This window comes from Stegastes partitus, unplaced genomic scaffold (genome assembly GCF_000690725.1).
Source record: "Stegastes partitus isolate 25-593 unplaced genomic scaffold, Stegastes_partitus-1.0.2 Scaffold68, whole genome shotgun sequence".
Taxonomy (NCBI): Eukaryota; Metazoa; Chordata; class Actinopteri; family Pomacentridae; genus Stegastes; species Stegastes partitus.
The window spans coordinates 835,895-854,386 of record NW_007577799.1 but is presented as its reverse complement, the minus strand read 5'-3'; the positions used below and the strand labels follow the sequence as shown (position 1 = coordinate 854,386).

The 18,492-nt window shown below is 39.1% G+C and overlaps 1 protein-coding gene across 3 annotated transcripts in view; it reads left to right on the top strand.

Annotated features, from left to right (window-relative positions):
* ctnnd2a (catenin (cadherin-associated protein), delta 2a) overlaps window positions 1-18,492 on the top strand; it is a 272,067-nt gene that overhangs the window by 69,024 nt on the left and 184,551 nt on the right. For all 3 annotated transcript variants that reach the window (XM_008276295.1, XM_008276293.1, XM_008276294.1), the window contains one exon: window positions 18,244-18,356. In XM_008276295.1, the coding sequence (XP_008274517.1) occupies window positions 18,244-18,356 (113 nt within the window). The remainder of the gene's footprint in view (window positions 1-18,243; window positions 18,357-18,492) is intronic.

The window sequence follows — 18,492 nt, the reverse complement described above, 5'->3', positions numbered from 1 at the left end:
TTTTATGTGGCCCCGTGATCTGATTTGGATTAAAGGAGAATAGACGTGAACACATGCCAATAGTGGTTGCCATATATTTCAAACAAACTCTGATTGACTCAAACACATGCAAATACACTCATTGATTTAGACTAATTATATATTTATATGCAAGGCTTTTATGCATATGTGTGCATGAATTTATGCATTTGTGATTGTTTGTGTGCCTTTAATTTGCATGCAGATTTTCCCAGCTTTAATTTGAGCTTAATGCAAACCCTCTCCACCACCACCACGTTCACACCCCTTCCCCCACTCTTTACCCAGCTCTTTTTTTTTTCCCTTCACCCTCTCCTCAGTTTTCCCTCTCTCTTTCTCTGTCTCTCTCTTTCTAATGAGATGGCTACAGTGTTCTTCTTTCACTCAGTGACAGGCTCTCTGTTGCCAATTAGTGGCGGAGTTGCCAGCTCGGAGATTACATCTCTGTTTGTGTGCACAACCCACAAATGAGACAGTCCGCTAAAAGGCCAAAGATCTAGTCAACAAATGTAATATATATAGCTGTACTTTGAATGTGTACTGTGATAAAAGTGTGACTGTGTGTGTATGTTTATATACAAATATACACACATATATAGATACACATATTAAGACTTTAAAAAAAAAAAAAAGGACCATTTGAAACCTTTTTGGGCTGCTTGGTGGTTAGCACCGTCGCCTCAATCAGAGATTACAAAGTTGTAAAGACAGCAGTAGTCCACACAAAAACTCTGGTACTGGTCCCACTGGTACAGGGTGCTTATTTCTTTCAGTCCCAGGATCAGCACCATGGACAGCAGCTGTGGCTCAGACTGCCACAAATGTTCCATTGTAACTTTTGCAGACTGTGAGGTAGACTGTTGCAAAGTATTGTGAGATATTTCTGCAAATTCTTTACAATCAGTGAAAAAAGACAAGTTCTCAGACACACCCCTTTGCGCATAATTGACGTTACGCTACAGTGCTATATAAAGTGTCTGAGTAAGCATAATTGATTCAGTAACAACTTGGATCACCGCTCAGTGTCTGCCGAGGGTGTCTCCAGGCCCCAAACACACCTGTCACTGCCTGCTATTAAGTCTATCAAAGTTTAAACCACAATAAATCTCTTGATATGTTTAATTTGTTTGATTTAGAAATGTGTTAGGGCAGTAGCAGCCAGTTACAGATTTATGGGAGGCTGCTCACGTGGTGGCAAATGGCAATCTGTTCAGTGTTGTGTCCTGGCAGAAAAATAACGCCTCTCATAGCAGTGAATCATTGCAGCTTCTGATTCACTGAAAACAAGCAGTTAATCTGATTCTCCATTCAGTTTTTATAAAACGACTACATTTCATGATAGTACTATTGACACTGTGCAAGGTTCGCACATTGAGGTAGAAAAAGATAGAACAAGAATGAAAAAAAAAACTCAACAATTATCCTTCAAGTTTAAGTACACGTCTGGAAATAAAAGACAGCACTTAAAAAAAACAAAAAAACAAAAGATGTCAGCAACTAAATGTTAAGGACACAGCTGCTGAAATTCCAACACAGACATAAACACTTTTAAAAGTAGAGTGCCTACAAAAAGTATTCACCCCCTTTATATAAAAAAAAATGTGCAAAAAAAGACTCTTTCGTATCAAAATGAAAACAGACTTCAACAAAGAAATGTCTATTTATTAAAGATATAAAATGTAAAATAAATGAATGAATGAATTATAGCAGCAGCACTATAGATTATGTTGCCTTCAGTACAGCACCACAGGAAGTGTAGATCAGCGTCAGTAGAAGCCTCAAATGTTGTTAAAATGTCCTGATGATTCACCTAACTTGAGACAGGTGCAGCTAATTGATGCTGGAATTCAGACAACTAGTGAAATGGAGATAATTTGAGTGCAGTGGCTGTGTCTCAAGTGATTGTAGTATAAACACATCTGAATCTGGAAGGTCTAGTCACTGGTGAGTCAATACGCCTGGCTACAGCTACACCATCAAGAACCCTCCAAGCAACTCAGTAGAAATATTTCTAAAAAGCACAAGTCAGGAGATGGATACAACAACAAAAAATAGTCCCATTTGGTAAGTATCTCTTGGAATACAGTTACATTCATCATTTAGAAAAGTCAGGAATATGGTACATGGTGTAAATCTTTGTAGAGCTGGCCCACTTTAAAATCTGAGTGACTGTGCAAGAAAGAGACTTGTGAGGTTGGCCACCAAGACGCCTATGACTCCTTTGAAGGAGTTACACGCTTCAGTGGCTGAGATGGGAGAGACTATACATACAACTGTTGCCTGTTCGTTACCAGTCAAGGCTTTTTGGCAAAGAAAAAGGCACTGTTGAAAAAAGCTCATCTTAAATCGCAGCAAGAGTTGGCCAGAGGGCATGTGTGAGACTTTGAAGTCAACTGGAAGAAGTTTATTTGGTCTGAAGAGACCATCACACCAGAAACTATGTTTGTTGGACACCAAATATATTGTATTGTGCAATAATGGCATTCCTATGCCTCCTCCCTGAGTGGCTTACTGGCTACTGTTACCTGTTTTAGAAATGTTTCTGTTATTATTACTCTTATTATTATTCTTGTTATTGTTATTGTTATTATTATTATTATTATTATTAGTAGTAGTGGTAGTAGTAGTAGTAGTAGAATTAATTTCTTACAAACTATTACAAACAATATGCAATTGTACAGTAAGTTATTGTTGTTATTGTTATTATTATTTACATTGGTATTAATACTATTCTCATTATTTGAATTTTATTATTACTATTATTACACCATACTGTTGTTCCTTCTAACAGTTTGTTTCCTTTGTTTCCTTGTCTACTGCTTTTTTTTCTTAATTGATGTGTGCGACTGTCTCTGTTGGTGTTGTGCTGTTTGTAGAACAACAATTTCCCTGAGGTACACTACCAAAGGGATCAATGAAGTTCTATCTAATTTAATCTAAATACTGCACATCAAATCACATACGTTAAGTATGGTGGTGGCAGCATCATGATGTAGGGATGCTTCTCAGCCACAAGTCCAGGAAGGCTTGTAAAACTAGAGGGTAAAATGAATGCAGCAAGAGAAGATTTGTTTTCCGGCAAGACAATGACTTGAGGCACACAGCAAAGGCTACACAGGAATTGTTAAAAACAACAAGGTAAATGTTGTGGAGTGGGTGAGTCAGAGCCCAGACTTCAATCCAACTGAGAATTTGTGGCTAGACCTGAAAAAAGCAACAATCACTGCGTAACCTGACAGAGCCTGAGCAGTTTTGCAACGAAGAATGACGTTAAATTGCTGTGTCCATATGTGCAAGGCTAACCCAGATCTATCGACACAGACTCAATATTGTCAGTGCTGACAAAGGTCCATCTACTAGATGCTGACTTAAAGGGCACGATTACTTATTTTACACTAATTTTTTTTTTTTATTATTAATTGGCATTACGTGACACTCTACAAATTTGCCTTGTTCTTAGTATTATTTGAGGATTATTTCTTAATGTTACAGTATGATTCTAACATATTTTAAAACAACTTTAAAGGCAGTTGAATGAAAGCTTTATGTTAAATTATCTATTTAATATGTAGCGCATTCATAAATAAACCAATGCCTGATCATGGAAGATGGCTAATTGGCATTATTGTCATAGCAGAGGCAATGAGATGACCGGTCAAATGGAGCCTCGAGAGGATTAATGCTTGATATAAGTGACATTTTTGTTGACACAGAAATGACCGCTCTTCACTTGACTGCTACCTCTAGATGAAAATGAACACTTGACATTTTACTATGACAATCAGTAGCACTCGCAGCCACCACGTTATCTGCACATGGGTTGGGGAGGAGAGGGGGAAGCATTTAACCAAGCAAGTCCGGTTCACCGTCGGAACTCACTGTGTCTCTATCGCACACACAGACAAGTTAGTTTGCTCTTTTTCCTGCATCATGCTGGATGTCTCTGTTTACACACGGCATTGTGTCTGCGCTGATTCACTTCACATTAAATGAGCCACACACTTCTGCTTTGTTGGAATTGTGAATGCTTGATTTTAACGGTGTGAATGAACTCCAAATGAAGGAGCTGGCGGAAAAGCTTGTTAAGCCCTTTATCCATCATAGAAAACTGCGCCGAAGGGCCTGTCTGTGATTTTATCATTGTCATGCTTGTCGCTCCAGTTTAGGCTTTAGGACTTACATACTGTATCTGTCATGCACACACAGCCGCTCATGCTCAAGTGCTCACATGTACCTCCGCACGCATTTACTGTACACATGCTCATACACACACATGCACATCTGCGAGTGCGTGTGGACATTACGTTGCAGATGAAAAACATGAATTCTTTCAATTTCAAACAGACGATTTAGTCCGACGGGAGAACGCATAAAGACACACTTACCCACCTATTACATACATACACAAACACACTTGAAGCCACTATCCACTGTTCAGCATCCAATGACCTATTCAATTTCTCCATTTCCAAGCCAACAAGACAATAGTGCTTAAGGATACTGTTCCATTAGAGGGGGCTGCACTCATTCACTGTGTGTGATCTACATCTGTAGCTCCTTAAAAAACCTGTGTAGAAAGACACGCTATGTCCAATATGTTTTTTTTGTTCCCTTTATGTGCTGATAAAAGGCTTGTCATTGCCTGCAGCCTGTGTTTCTTTTTTGCATCCCTTCAAGTAGAAAACTGGTCAACTGCTGTCTTTTATACAAGAAAGAAGTAATTGCATAGAGCCTTCAAGTTTATCGGCTGTAGCTGCACTTTTGTCTGCAACATTGCCTGTCAGCAGGTATTTATATACTTCATGCTTACTTGGAGTCTGAATGTTTTTTTTTTTTTTTTTTATTTTGCTTTTATCATTTCACCTGGATTTTGGCTTCCCTTCCTTATACCCTCTTTGAAAGACCTTCTTTTAAAAGACTTTCTTTGCATACATGCTTGTGTGAGCGTTTGTTTTGTTGGAGTAAGCACTTGCATCTGTCTGCTGCATATATCTGCTGTCCAGGTCCGTGTGAGCATGCGAGGGTTTGCAAAGGTTTGCATGTGCTTGCACGGGCTAATCTATCAAAACAAGCGTTTGTGATTGCCAGTGGATGGATGACCTTTGGGGCCTCTCTGGAGTCCCCTGTCACATCATGAGGTGGAGATAGAGGACACAAGGGGGAAAGAGCTGACAAAGAGGGCAGGGAAGACTCTTGCTGGGTGAATAACTGTGTTTTTTTTGTTTTTTTTTTAATTCATTGTTGATGGAAGACTTTTGCTGAGCATGCTTGCTCTTTTTTTTTTCTTCCAAATAACCCTGTTTCATATTCATGCACTTTAACACAGTCTCACCTGGCAGCTACTCAGTTCAGCCACAGTCTACTGCTATACTTTAGATCAATGAACTGCTCCATTGGAGCCAAAATAGTGCAAGTGCCCTGCTCAAGGGCACAATGCCAGTAAGTGTTGAGAGAACGCAGAATGTTTACACATTCACTTTACTTGCCCAGAATTTCCCAGCTGGTCTGAGAAATTCAAAATTGCAGTATTCTGGTCTTAAGCCACTTTTCTAATCTTTAGGCCACCACCACCCATAGCAGAGGGAATAAACTGTCTTGAATATCAAATGGAATATATCCATTTTACATACTTCAACACTTTCAGTCTGTCCGTTTTCTGATTTCTTGCTTATAATTATGTACTCGCCGTGACTAATTTAGCCTATTTCATAGCTTAAAGAGTTCCAAAGACCATGTGTTACAATGGTAATCTGATTCAAAACACTCAGAAAAGATGGACAACAAATTACCAAGTCTTTCTGAGTGCTCATTTAAAATGCAGGCCAAAAATATCCAGTACACGAGCTCAACAAGATGTCAGCCAGATTTCGTTTCTGTCCGCCAAAATACACAGCAGTGCAGGTTCATCAGTGGATTTGTAAAACACTTTACCATTAGCACATCTCTGCACTGCCAAGGCAAGGTGGACAAGGTGATGCTGCCAATTAAGCATCCCCAAGTTTGTAGATAGCTTGTAGACACCTTCCTGAGTGTGCTGTGAGGGTATGTGTGAGCAGCACCCACCCACCTACCCGCATGCACGCAGTCACAGAGAGCTGCAATGGCATTTAGGCAGTGACATTTTCCAAGTGACATTTTGTCTACGGCCAAACCCATAGTCACTGAGCGTGAACCCAATCATGCTGTCTTCTACACTTGGAGCCAACACTTAGACATGCATGTGAACTTGCACACATGTGTACATGCAGGTGACTGACTTTGATAAATCTTCTGAACAAGTAAGTGGCAGCCTTTGAAGCCACAATCCTGATTTCTAGCTTTCCAAGATGCGCTAAATGTAAACCATCCTTTCCTTTGCTTTGACCCTGTGTAAAATATTTTATAATCACTGGCCATTCATTTGGCTTTTTGCTGCATCTACTCCTGTACATGAATTCAATTTTGTTGACAGAAACAAAATTTATAATGAAAAGAAAAGTTTTTGCGAATGTACCAAAGTAAAAAACAAGACTGAGGAAGACTTTTTTTTTTTTTTTTACTTGCCCTATTGAACATTGTTTCATTTTAAACAAACCTCATTAGACAAATGGCATTGTGAGATGGTGGAAAATATCCGACTGACCAACTTCCAATGGATGGCTTCACCCCATGATTAAGGTAATCATTTAAAAAGGACAAGAAAACAGTTTATGAACAAGAGTTTGTTATCTGTGGATTTTCCCAATTGCAACCAATGTCAGAAATGTGTTGTTTGCAAAATGCTTCTGCACTATATATATATGAAAGGGCTTTGTTAAGGTTTTGAGAAAAAAAAAAGAATCTTATTAGGGAAGAATAAGAAAACAAACAACCACTTAAATCAATGAGGAGCCAAGCTGGGCAAGAAGAACCGGAAAGAAAAAAAAAGAAAGGAAGAAAGAAAATTGATTTCTCTCCTTGACTAACTTCCACCTACAGTGTATCAGGCCGTGAGATAGTGAAGCTTACCAATTGAAAAGAAAAAAAAACAAAAAGAAGCACAAAACATGGAAAAATGCTTTGTGCCTCTCTCTCTCTGGTGACATTTATTCAGTCCACGTATAAATGTGGTCTCAATAAATGTCATAGCAATGGAAGAAGCGGTTTCTTTATTTTTTAATCAATGTACATTACCACACCATCAATCTATCAAGTGACACCAGCAAAAGGAAGTCTCCATTGTAAAACAGTTGTATTGATGGCAGGGAAAGTAAAGTAATGCTTTTATGGAACACAGCTTAATTTCACATAGCGGCGCTATCATTTTGTATGAAATAATGTCGTTTTAGCACTCTGGAGACTAAATGATGCTTTGCTCCATTGCAGTGCCAAGTGCATGTGTGGTATTGGATCAAGGTGCTAAACTACAATGTTTGTCCACGTCTTCTTGACACTGTGGTAATTGTTAAAATCGCCATTAGGCAGAGAGAAGAGGCAAAAGCAGAAAAAGGATGCGAGCAGTTGCAGTGTGTACTCGGTAATGAACAAGCTTGCTTATATGATGCACACTAATTTGACAATTCATCACAAGTTAAATTCAGTAAAACTTTAACACTGCATTTTGAAAGGGAAAGAAAGAAAAAGGCAGTTAGATGGTCGTCTGTGTTCCACATGTTGAAACTAAACAACCTGTTGCTCTAGCTCGATGGAGTCTTTGATTCTGGAGAAGGATCATTGATAAGTAGCATATTTAGTTACTCCCACTTCTCTCTTTCCACCTGTGGAATAGTTTCGTGTGGATCAGTCTGAGCCATTTACAGAACCAGGGTTGGAATTTTTTTTTTCTCAGTGCACAAGACAGCTTGCAGACATTGAGGAGATATGCACTAAATTTTACAGAAAAGTATTAAAGCAGAATCAGTGACTTTACCTGCAATCATTGTAGCACGTTACCGACATGTTGGCACACATTTTTTCATACATCAACACATGCAGACGCTCAAGAGATGGGCAAAATAAGCTAGGCTGGTTAACAGGTGTTTTTAAGACAATCTCCCAATTAGAAGTACATTTCTGCTCCTTGACAATGATGATCTACATGTGCAGGAGTTTAAAACAGCATGAAACTAAGATCAGAGCTTGAGAAATCTATGGTTTTTCTATGTGAACAGCAGGTGCACTCAGCCAAGAGAATAATAATAATAATAAAAATAATTTAATAAGTGAGAGAGTCTTGCAAAGTGTGACAAATTAACTGTTAGCAAGAAATGATGAGGACAGCGAAGAGGAAGCTTTTGTCTGCTCTGTTTGCATATGTATGAACACCCCGCACAACTTAGGTTAAACCTGACTGCGTACTCGAAAACACGGTCGCCTGTGCAACACACAAACACCGATACTCTTTTAACATGCCTTGATTTTGCAGTTATGTAATAACAATTGCTATTTTTAGTGTGGCTAAAATGTCGCTCTACTCTGCTAAATAAGGTGAGTAATTTCGTATTTCTATAGGGTGAAAATAAAGACGGCACGGCTGATGTGTGGGTACCTACATTTAAACTCATAAGAACCTTTTTGAGCTTGTACATATGCAGTCACTGGATTGTTTGTGTCTTTCATCTCCTGCCATGGAAATTAAAGAATTGGACTTAATCTTGAGTGTGTCAGCCTCATCCTCCTGAATGAAGAGGATTCAGTTCTCCTTAACTGACTACAGACATGTGCAGCTTTCAGCAATACTATTTTCTCATCCTTCTGTCTCTAGAATGTGTCCACTTTTTTTTAAATTTATTTATTTTTTAGTAGTAGTACTTTTAATTGTGTTTAGATATTGCGTATCTTTGACTTGCCAAATCTGTGTTTATACACGGCTATAATTAGGACTGTGTTGAATGTGTTAACCAGGCTGACATCCCTCATACTTTGTTTAAAATCCAAACCGTTGTTGTCAGGCTACTCAAAGCACACGTGTCCAAACTCGCGAACGTGCACGCTAGTCCACACACACACACGGAGACAGAGACAGACACACTGGAACAAGGGGGAGAGAGGGTGTGACGGAGTGACAGTGAGGGGGAGAGCGAAGCCGGAGACTAAGAGAGAGATGATTTCATTTTGCCCACTGAGCCCTTAAATAATTTAACGAGAGAGAGATCTGTCAGAGTGTGCTGTGTTTGTGCGTTGAATATTTATAATGCATATAAAACTGTTATGGGCCAGCTGTTGGCAGTCATACGTCTCAGGTCTGTGTGTGTGTGTGTGTGTGTCTTTTTTTTTTTTTTAAGGGGATGTTAAAATATAAAATCCAAACACTGCTTCCTCCGGTCCCCACCAGTTCACTCTTACAGCATCTTGTCCAGGGTTCGGTTGATATTTCCAGTTTTTCATCTAGTGACAAACCACCAGCCCGGACCTAGCCTCATGAATAGCTTATTTTCAACTGTTTAGTCATGTGGCTCTTTGATTTAGCTGTCTTTGAAGCTGTTTTCCTGATTTCCTCTTTGCCTGGACCAGAGATATTTTAATACCGGGCTCATATTTATCAAACAACTCTGAATCACTCTGAGGACTCGCGATGAAAATTTGAGCAGAACTAAAAATACTTCAAATTAAGTACAGAGCATATGAGGTGCTTGTGAAGTTTTCTACACCACTTTGAGCAAAGGTCAGAGGTTTTCCTTTGTAAATAAATCATATCGGTGTTTTACAATGCTTCAGAATTCAAAATGGAATTAACCATGATGTCATGTTTTTCCCTTATCCTTATTACGCCCATTCTGAGCATGTATTTACAAACATTTACATAATGTGATGCAGAAAAATACATAAAATCCCAAAACCCGTGGCAGAGTTATAAGATTACAGATAGGTAGAGGCTAAAACTAATGTTTGCCAAAACTTGCTGTCAGCTGCCTAATTAGTAAAATGCTCCGTCAGTATAGTGAGTCACAGAATTCAGATGGTAATAATTGGCTCCAAAGCTGTCCACACCAGACAAGATTTAAATGAGCATCAGTAATAAAAATAAAGAAAAGGAAGTTCAGTCATCCCTGAACGTGACAAAGGACCCTTTTAAATGGCACCGTGTACAGTTTAATGTCTTCTCTAAGGCTGTTTTTTGAAGCAATTAAGCAAAATCCACCCCAAAAAACAGAATTCACAGGATTTCCTTTATGTGATGAGTCAGTGTTTGTGTGCTTTACCGACTCCTTCCCCCCTTAAAAAAGAAAGCAGACCTTATCGGAGGGAAAAAACCCCAAAGTCACTTCATTAACAACAACAACTGCTTGTGAAGTGTCTGGAGAGAATGAGAGAATGCATTTTCGCTATGACATTGAAAAGCAGTTCATTTGTTCTTATCGCTGCTGGTTTTCTTGGTTAAAGGTGCTTTATCCATAAAGTGAGACTTGTGCTGTTGCCGGCGGAATAGTTTTAGCACTTCTGTTTTAATATCATTCAGTCTGTCCTCACTGTTCGCTGTCTTTGTGAGACATTTTCTCTTATCCCCAGTAAGTTCAGCTGTTAAAAACTGCAGGAGTAAGACTACAGTTTAGTCAGATATTTGTTGTGTTTACAGAAATCTTTTTAACTCTTAAGATAAGTTTTCTATTAATGAAAAGACTGCTTTGAAATAAACTTAAGAGTTTGATTAGCATGGTGATTGCTGCTGTAAGACTGGCTATCTCACTGTCATTGACTTGGTTTGGTACTGAATTGCCACATTATGCTCTAAGAGATGTCTTAAAGTTATATATTCTATTTCCATGCACATGTCAGATTCAGTTCATTTTTCATGCAGTTTTAGCTGTTTAAGCAGAAAATTCTCATATTATCTTGATATAATGAGTTAAAAGATGAAGACATTTTGGATCTTTTCGTTGGGTTTTTCTCAAACATTTGGTCAAATAATTACTTCTTCAAAAATGTACCAAAGATGCGATTTTGTTTACTATTATTATTATTATTTTTTTTTTTAAATCGCGCTCAGCAGCTTCAAACACACCATAATTTAACTGTCTCTTCTTTTTTTTAAATTCAATATCCTCCTTTTCTCTTTATTCTAAACAGATGTCATGGGAGCCATTAGTGGAAATGTTTAACAGAATTCAACATTAATTTCCTTTTTTTAAAAAATCAATTATTTGTTGATTGAACTAATAGAATGTCGTGAAGTCCATGGAAAATAATTTATTGTTTATTTGCTTCCACTAGTTTAGATTTTTTTTGTAGTATTTCCCATTATGAGATCTTCCTCTTCTCTTTTTACTATTAGTATTTTTTATAATTATCACTCACAATAGCTTTAGTGGAAGATGTTTTTTTTTTTTTTTCACATTTGTGTTTATGAGCTATAATCCCTTCAAGGGAAACTCTGCTATTATCAGTACGATGTGCTGTCCATTGCATTGCTTTTATATCTATAATCACATTAAAGAGCACCCCTTAGGTATTGCTGCTAATGTAAATTACATTTTGTTAGATGCAGGCTGATAGAGAAAAGGCCAGCCACCACAGCGATAGGAAGGAGTATTGTCCCCAGCGTACAACAATGTTGAATCATGTGTTATGGAAAAGGATAGGTGTTAATGTGCAAAGTCGATGCAGAATGCAGCCAGACTGAGCTGTGTAATTTTCTTTTTGTCTAGTATCACCGATGTTTGCCAGATGGCTCGAGCACCTGCATGCACACCTACACACAGATGCGCACGCATGAACAGTGATACACACACACATCCATCCTTGTTCATCTCCCCATGTGAAGGCTGACAATACAAATTCCATCTATTACTAAAAATAATACTATAAAATAATTCCTAATTATTACAACTTGAATAGTGTCTCTTTTTGGAAAATCAAATAAATGTAAACTGTAAAATGATCACTGCCCATTTAAGTAGCCATCTTTATTTTGACCTACCTCTTGTTTGAACCACTTGTTGTATTTGTGCACATCCACTGTTCTTTAGTGCATCCAGGAAAGGCATTATGGGTATGATCATTTTTCTGTTTTATCTCCAAGTCAAGTGTTTTTGCAGTGTTGTCGTGGTCCCAGATCTCACCAATTACTTTGCTGAGTCGAGTGTATCACTGTCGATTGAAAGCCCTTAAAATAATACAATACAAGCTGCAGTGAAGGGGAATTACCCTTAAAGAAAATCCTACTCTGAGTGAACTAACACACACACACAAAGAAGGTCCTTACTTCAAAGCCTGCAACCTGAAGTTCAGATCCACAAAGATAGAAATACAAGAACATACAGACATGTATGCCCAACGGCAGGTAATGGTAAACCTCTTTGTAGAGAGACCAGTATATCATACCCACATTGTTTGAGAAAAACTCTTCAACACCATCAGGCCAGTCTTTTAATCTGCTTTCTTGTCCTCTCGTTTTTGCACACACACGTACATTCAGAGGGAGTGGATCAGGTGTCTCTCCTCCCCTTTGGCCAACATCTCGTGTGGCATTCATCAACAGAGACGTCTCCTCTGTCTTTCTTCCTCACTTCTTCTCCTCGGGTCCTCGCTCCCTCCTCGGTGCTCTTCTCTTGACTCGTGGTGTTTTATGCTCATTAAAGTGACAGACCAGACAAGTAGAGGACGGAGAGTGAGGCTGAAATGAATCTCGGCTATATTTGAACCATACCTTGGCTACATGAACCGCACATGTAAGTTTAGAGAAGAGGAACAGGGGTGACTGCTACTGTGTGAGGAATATTAATATGCATGGGAGTGACGGAGGAGAAGAAAGTGACCTTTTTACCAGCTCCCATTCACACTTCTCTTTCCTACTCCTTCATTCCACTCATCTCATCAGGGTTTTTTTTTTTTTTCCCTCCTCTTTGCTGATTGAGGAAGGGGAGTAAAAGGATAAAAGAGAGAGCTACTTCTCAACTAGAAGGTCATAGCTCTATTTGATTGCCTTTTGTCTCCCATCCAAAAACAGCACTGTTAATATCTGCCCATAGGCCACTTTATAATGATTGGGCTTTATCTTGAGGCAATCACACACAGTGTCTTTATGGTGGCAAGTGGGAAAATTTAGCCTAAACTGCGAAAGAACGGTACCGCGGTTCTAATTCCAAATGGAATCTATTGAGAATATGAAGTTTAGCTCATATTTCACATATACAATACAAATGTGAATGACAAAGAGTGCTGTATTCTGTTTGCTGTCACACTCTGAAAACCCCCTTAATAGAAGTTTTAGTGTTACCAAGTTAAAGCAGGATTTTAAATGACTTTGTTCTTTATTTTTGCTATTTTATTTTTCTTCCCTATATTTTGGTATACGTATTTATTTGAAGAAAAGCTGGCACACAGGCTTTGCCATTGGATAGCGCGGTGCTCCCTGGATGAGTGCAGGGGGATTTCCTTTCCTCCAATCCTCCTTCACAGGGAGGTCAGATATCACCCCTGCATTGTGTCTCCAGAGCTATTAGAATTTAATGCTTTGGAGTGGAGTGGATTTTATATGAACATGTGTATTCATGTACACAAGTGCAACAGCGTATCTGCACATGCATTTTTATGTGCAATAAGGGCACCATAGACAATATATACAGTAACTTTGGTGCTAAGGAGACACTGGTTTGGCTTAGCAAGCAAACGTGTGTATTCTGTCTTATTTCCTTCACTTTTCTCATTTTCGATTTCAAGCGCAGCTGTGTGATGGTTGTAAAACAAAATGCAAAATTCAAAAGGGCACAAAGCCGTAACATTGTTTTTGTTGTTATGCAGCTATCAGAAATGAATGAATTGTGGAAGGGAGGTTGAAACTGGGGACAGTCAAGTAAATACTGCTCACAGAGAATCTCAAAAAGTGGTCACCTCTCTCCAGGTATAAGTAAACTGTTTTGTCTTTCCAAGGTTGACTTTGGCACCTGGGGAGCACGGCAAAACATTGTCAGACCAAACCAATGGAAAAACAAAAGTCAAATAGTGCCAGCATGTTCCCAAAATGGCCCCAGAGGGCTTTTTTTTTTTCTCTGACCTTACACTAACCTGAAAGAAACTTGTCTGAAACAGAGTTTGTGTTGTGGTTTTCACTGTTCGTTCAGTTAAGTTTACCACTGTAGAAGTATACTTTGTGCAAACATTTTCATAAGGGGTAAAAATCCTGCTGAATTATCACCGTGTTGGCAGTGCTTATCAGTATCCACAGGAAAACACTATACCCTGACACAGTATACATTCCTTCACTCCAGAAACTCTTATGACTTGCCCCCAGCCCAACACCATCATTTTTTTTTTTTTTTTTTTTTATGAGAGCAACTGACAACTACATAGCTAGACACCTTTGTGACAGCAGGTCAGGTATGCGAAAGGCCAGGACTGTGTGTGGGAGGAGTCGGGACCTAATTTATAAAGCCGGGGGGGTGGATGTGGTTCCACAGTTGCCATAGAGACCTTTTGTGGCTGACTGCGGCTGCTGCTTTCTGTCTCCTGTTTATTCCTGGGAAGGATGCAGAGACACACTCGAGCACAACACATGTACAACACAGTGGAACGCCACATCTTGTGCATTTTGACGTAAATACTCTGGCGAAGCACAACCTGAAACTCCCAACTCATCAGTTTTGGATCTGTTGAACTGTGGTCCATGCTCGTGTCAAGGTAATCTATCCTCCATGCAAAACAGAATGTTTGGTAATTAGGTTACTACTTATGGAATCTGCAGAGCATCAGGGGTTTTTAGCACACATGCAGAACAATCAAAATTGCTGGTAAGGCAAATCTCACTCTTTGATTTGAATATTGATAAGATTACATTGTGAAGTTTACGGTGATCCTAGCTTTACAATGATCCTGCATCAGCATTATTCACTATTCTTAGGAGAATAGTATTCAGGTAACATTTTAAAGTATGATAGACATTATCAATTTTCTCCATCAAAGGGACAACCTGGTTATCTTGTAAAATATAGCAGGAAAAAAAACAGTAGTGTTTTATTCTAAATTCACTGCATCATCTTGAAGATATTGTCCAAGTCTTTTTGCGGTTGTGTTGCACAGATATCTTTGAGACACGCCTTATATGTCTTTGTGTGTTTTAATATTTCTGATAAGTCACACCTCTCTTTTTACAGTTCCTCTCTGTGTGCCACATTTATTTACTTGTAGATGCTTCATTTTTTCATTCTAGGTACATCTGCATTATGTGAGCAGGACTCGCCCTGCTGCTGGAAATGTACGATTTACTTAGGCCATTGTTATTTTTCTTTTTTTTCAATCAGTAAATGAGAATTTACTTTCCTTCCATCTGTACATTTTATGTTTATGTCAGGTTGAATTTATTGCACGTCATGATTTTCGGATTTTTGGCTGATGAGCGAGAAAGCTTTTAATGAGTCAAATGTTATTGAGCTGGCAGATGTGTGCTGTGCTAAAAACATAATTCGACCAAATAAATTATTCTACAAAACATTACAGAGACTTTTTGATGTTAAGTTTCTGATCATCTTTTAAGACTTCTTAAGTGTAGTAATTATGGCAGAGTCAGAATTTTTGTATTTCTGACTGTACTGGCAGCGTTTTGCGGCAGTTTGTTGAGATCTCAACACAGTGGTGTACAATTTTACTAACTACAAACAACAAAAAAGCAAGGTGTAGGTCTCCAAATCACATAAATCAAAGTTTTCTGCATCTAAGAAATGCCCTCTAGAGGATCTTTTAGCATCAATAATTATAACTAAAGCACAAAAAGTGCAGTACAGAACTCCTGCTGTTTTAATATTAATTGTAGTAGCTTCATGTGTGCTTTGTATTTTCTGCTAATCAAAATACACAGTGGCTTTTTTGGAGAAGTCAGTTAAACTCACTCATCACGTAGAAATATGTGCACTGTCCTTTGGGGAAGTCACAAATGAGGAAGTCTCTCTCACTGGCAATTTGTCCATAAAGGCATCATTAATCATGACATATCAATAACATACCAGTTCCTGAGGCAAAGGGATCTGAATGAATAAAACCTGTGACAAAGGGTTGTGCATAATTTAACAAATCTTACCCTGATGCTTTGCCCTTACTGGTTTACCATCTGTTTTAGCATAGGTACCTTAGAAGGTATTTAAGGTACTTTACCATTGAGGCATTATATATCATCAATTAGCATAATGCCACTGAGGGTGCATGGATTTGCATTTTTACACCTTGAGGATTTAAACCAGTTGCATCTGTGGCAAACAAGGTGACAAAGAAGGCTGCTGTGGGGAGCGGAACAGAGCTTTGATGCGAGGCACCCTGCTGTAAAACAAAGCTGTAATTTAGAATTACGGGTCCAGAGGGTTTAATAGACCCTGCTCAAATTCCCAGCGTTACCTCGCTTTGCAAATCACAGGGATGGCTGAACCTGCTGTTTTGTTGTGCTAGATTTATCTCGTCGCAGTTAGGAAAATCCAGAGAGGGATTGCTGATAGGAAGCATGGCGATGGACAGAAAAGAAGCCCGGAGAAGTTGAGTGAACGGAGAAAGGACAGAGAAAAATCAATGAGGAGGAGTCTCATGGCACAAGAAATTCTTAATAACAGTTTCAGTTATGAGCAATGTACTAACGGGATTAATATTCTATTTAAGAATAATTCTTCACAGATGACGGAATTTCCTCCTATGCAATCAGTGAACTACTTCTACTACATACAATGCATGTATCTGGGGCTTGCTCTTGGCACTTGAGTGAATGTGTGTGCAAGTGTTTGAGAAGGAGAGACAGGAGCAGAAAGAGAAAAGAGGAAGAATGCAAGAACTGTGTGTAGGAAAGGAAGACAGGGACCGAGAGAAAGAGTGTATATTTATGAGTAAGCCGTTGCTGGAAGCATGCATGAAAAAAAAGGGGTGAGGGAGAGAGAGGGAGATGAATTGCATTGTGCTCTGTAGTGTTGGGAAGGAGACGGGATTGAGGTTGGAGACTTGAGATAGCGACTGGGGATCAACTTATTCAGAGCTTCAAATGGCTTGCAGAAAACCAATCAAACCAGCATACACTCGCTCACACACTCTTTTTCTTGGTCTTGCACACATGCACCCAGTCATCATACAAAATATCTCCAGGGGGGTGGCGTTCAGTGCACTATTGATCCGCTTCCATGTGGCTTTGATTAACTTGAATGTGACACACGTACAAACAAACGGATGCATGCGCATACTTGCACATAGTGGTTTCTGGTTTGAAATCTAATTTGTCTGGATCATAGCTAGATAACTGATTAAATAGGAGCTTCCAGTAAGCAACGTAAATAGTTAATGCAGCAGCACACAGGGTTACACCACCAGATACATTCAGGTGTGTCCCCCAGGCTGTACCAGCCTTAAAACAAGGAGCTCACTGCCCCGAGTGTGGGGCTGTAACCTGACAAAAACATGCAACCTGCCATGTTGCAGCCACACATACAGTACATTTTTGCAGTACAGTTCAAAACAAAGGCTGTGCACAGTGTGTCTGCACCCATAAAGTCTTTTGTGAATAATATACCTGTGCGAGCACGGGAAAGGATTTAACCACTCTGAAAAGTTCATGGCACTGGCTGTTGGATTGTGAGATAAACAGATTTATACCATTTGCATCACAAGTAATGTGATTTTAACATAAAGTACCAGCAATACAAAGACCTAAAATGGATTCTTCTTTATACAATTACAGAATTAGAGAATTCAGGCAGTAAAACATTAAAATCTACCCAATGGAAAAATTATTCACTTTTCTTTTAATCTTTGTCTTTCTACTTTTTTTTTTACTATTGTGTCACTTTTCAAATAGGAACATTGTTGAACCAAACAGGAAAACAAGTCATCTGGGGATAGCGAATACGTTTCATGAAGGAATTCCAAAATTATCTTCGTTAGACAGAATCATACTTTGTAACCCAGTTTCAGTACTCCTCTTCAACTTCTCCAGTGACAACCCTCAAGCACCACACAGTGGATTGGATTAAAGGGCTTTTTGGCTTACATATTTAGAACACTTTCAACCAATCACTGCCTAACACCTTTTCTCACCTGTCAATCATATCTGTGTTAATGATGGCATTTCATTTTAACTATTGCGCAGCTGTCTTCCAGCCCTAAGGTGTTTCCAGGACCTGCAGCTGACAATGCCTCACTTCTACGACAACTTATTATTCGAACTGAAATACTGTGATGAGTGTGCTGGCTGGCTCCCAGTTCTAAACTTTTAATACCAAAGAGTTTTCCCAGCAGAACCTTCATATTCTCTCTTATCCTAACCGTTTTCCTGTGTAACACACACTTTGATTTTCTTTGTCTCTTCAGGAGCTTCAGTTTGAACGTCTGACCAGAGAACTGGAGGCAGAGCGTCAGATTGTTGCCACCCAGCTGGAGCGATGCAAGTTGGGATCAGAGGCGGGCAGCATGAGCAGCATCAGGTAACACGGAAACCCTGCGTTTGTGTGTTTGCGTGAGTGTGTGTGTGCGCGACTCCCTTGTAATGCAAATAATTAAATCTGAAGACTGTTACTGGTTAAGTTAGGTTTAGGTATAGGTTGGTGTTAGGCAACTATT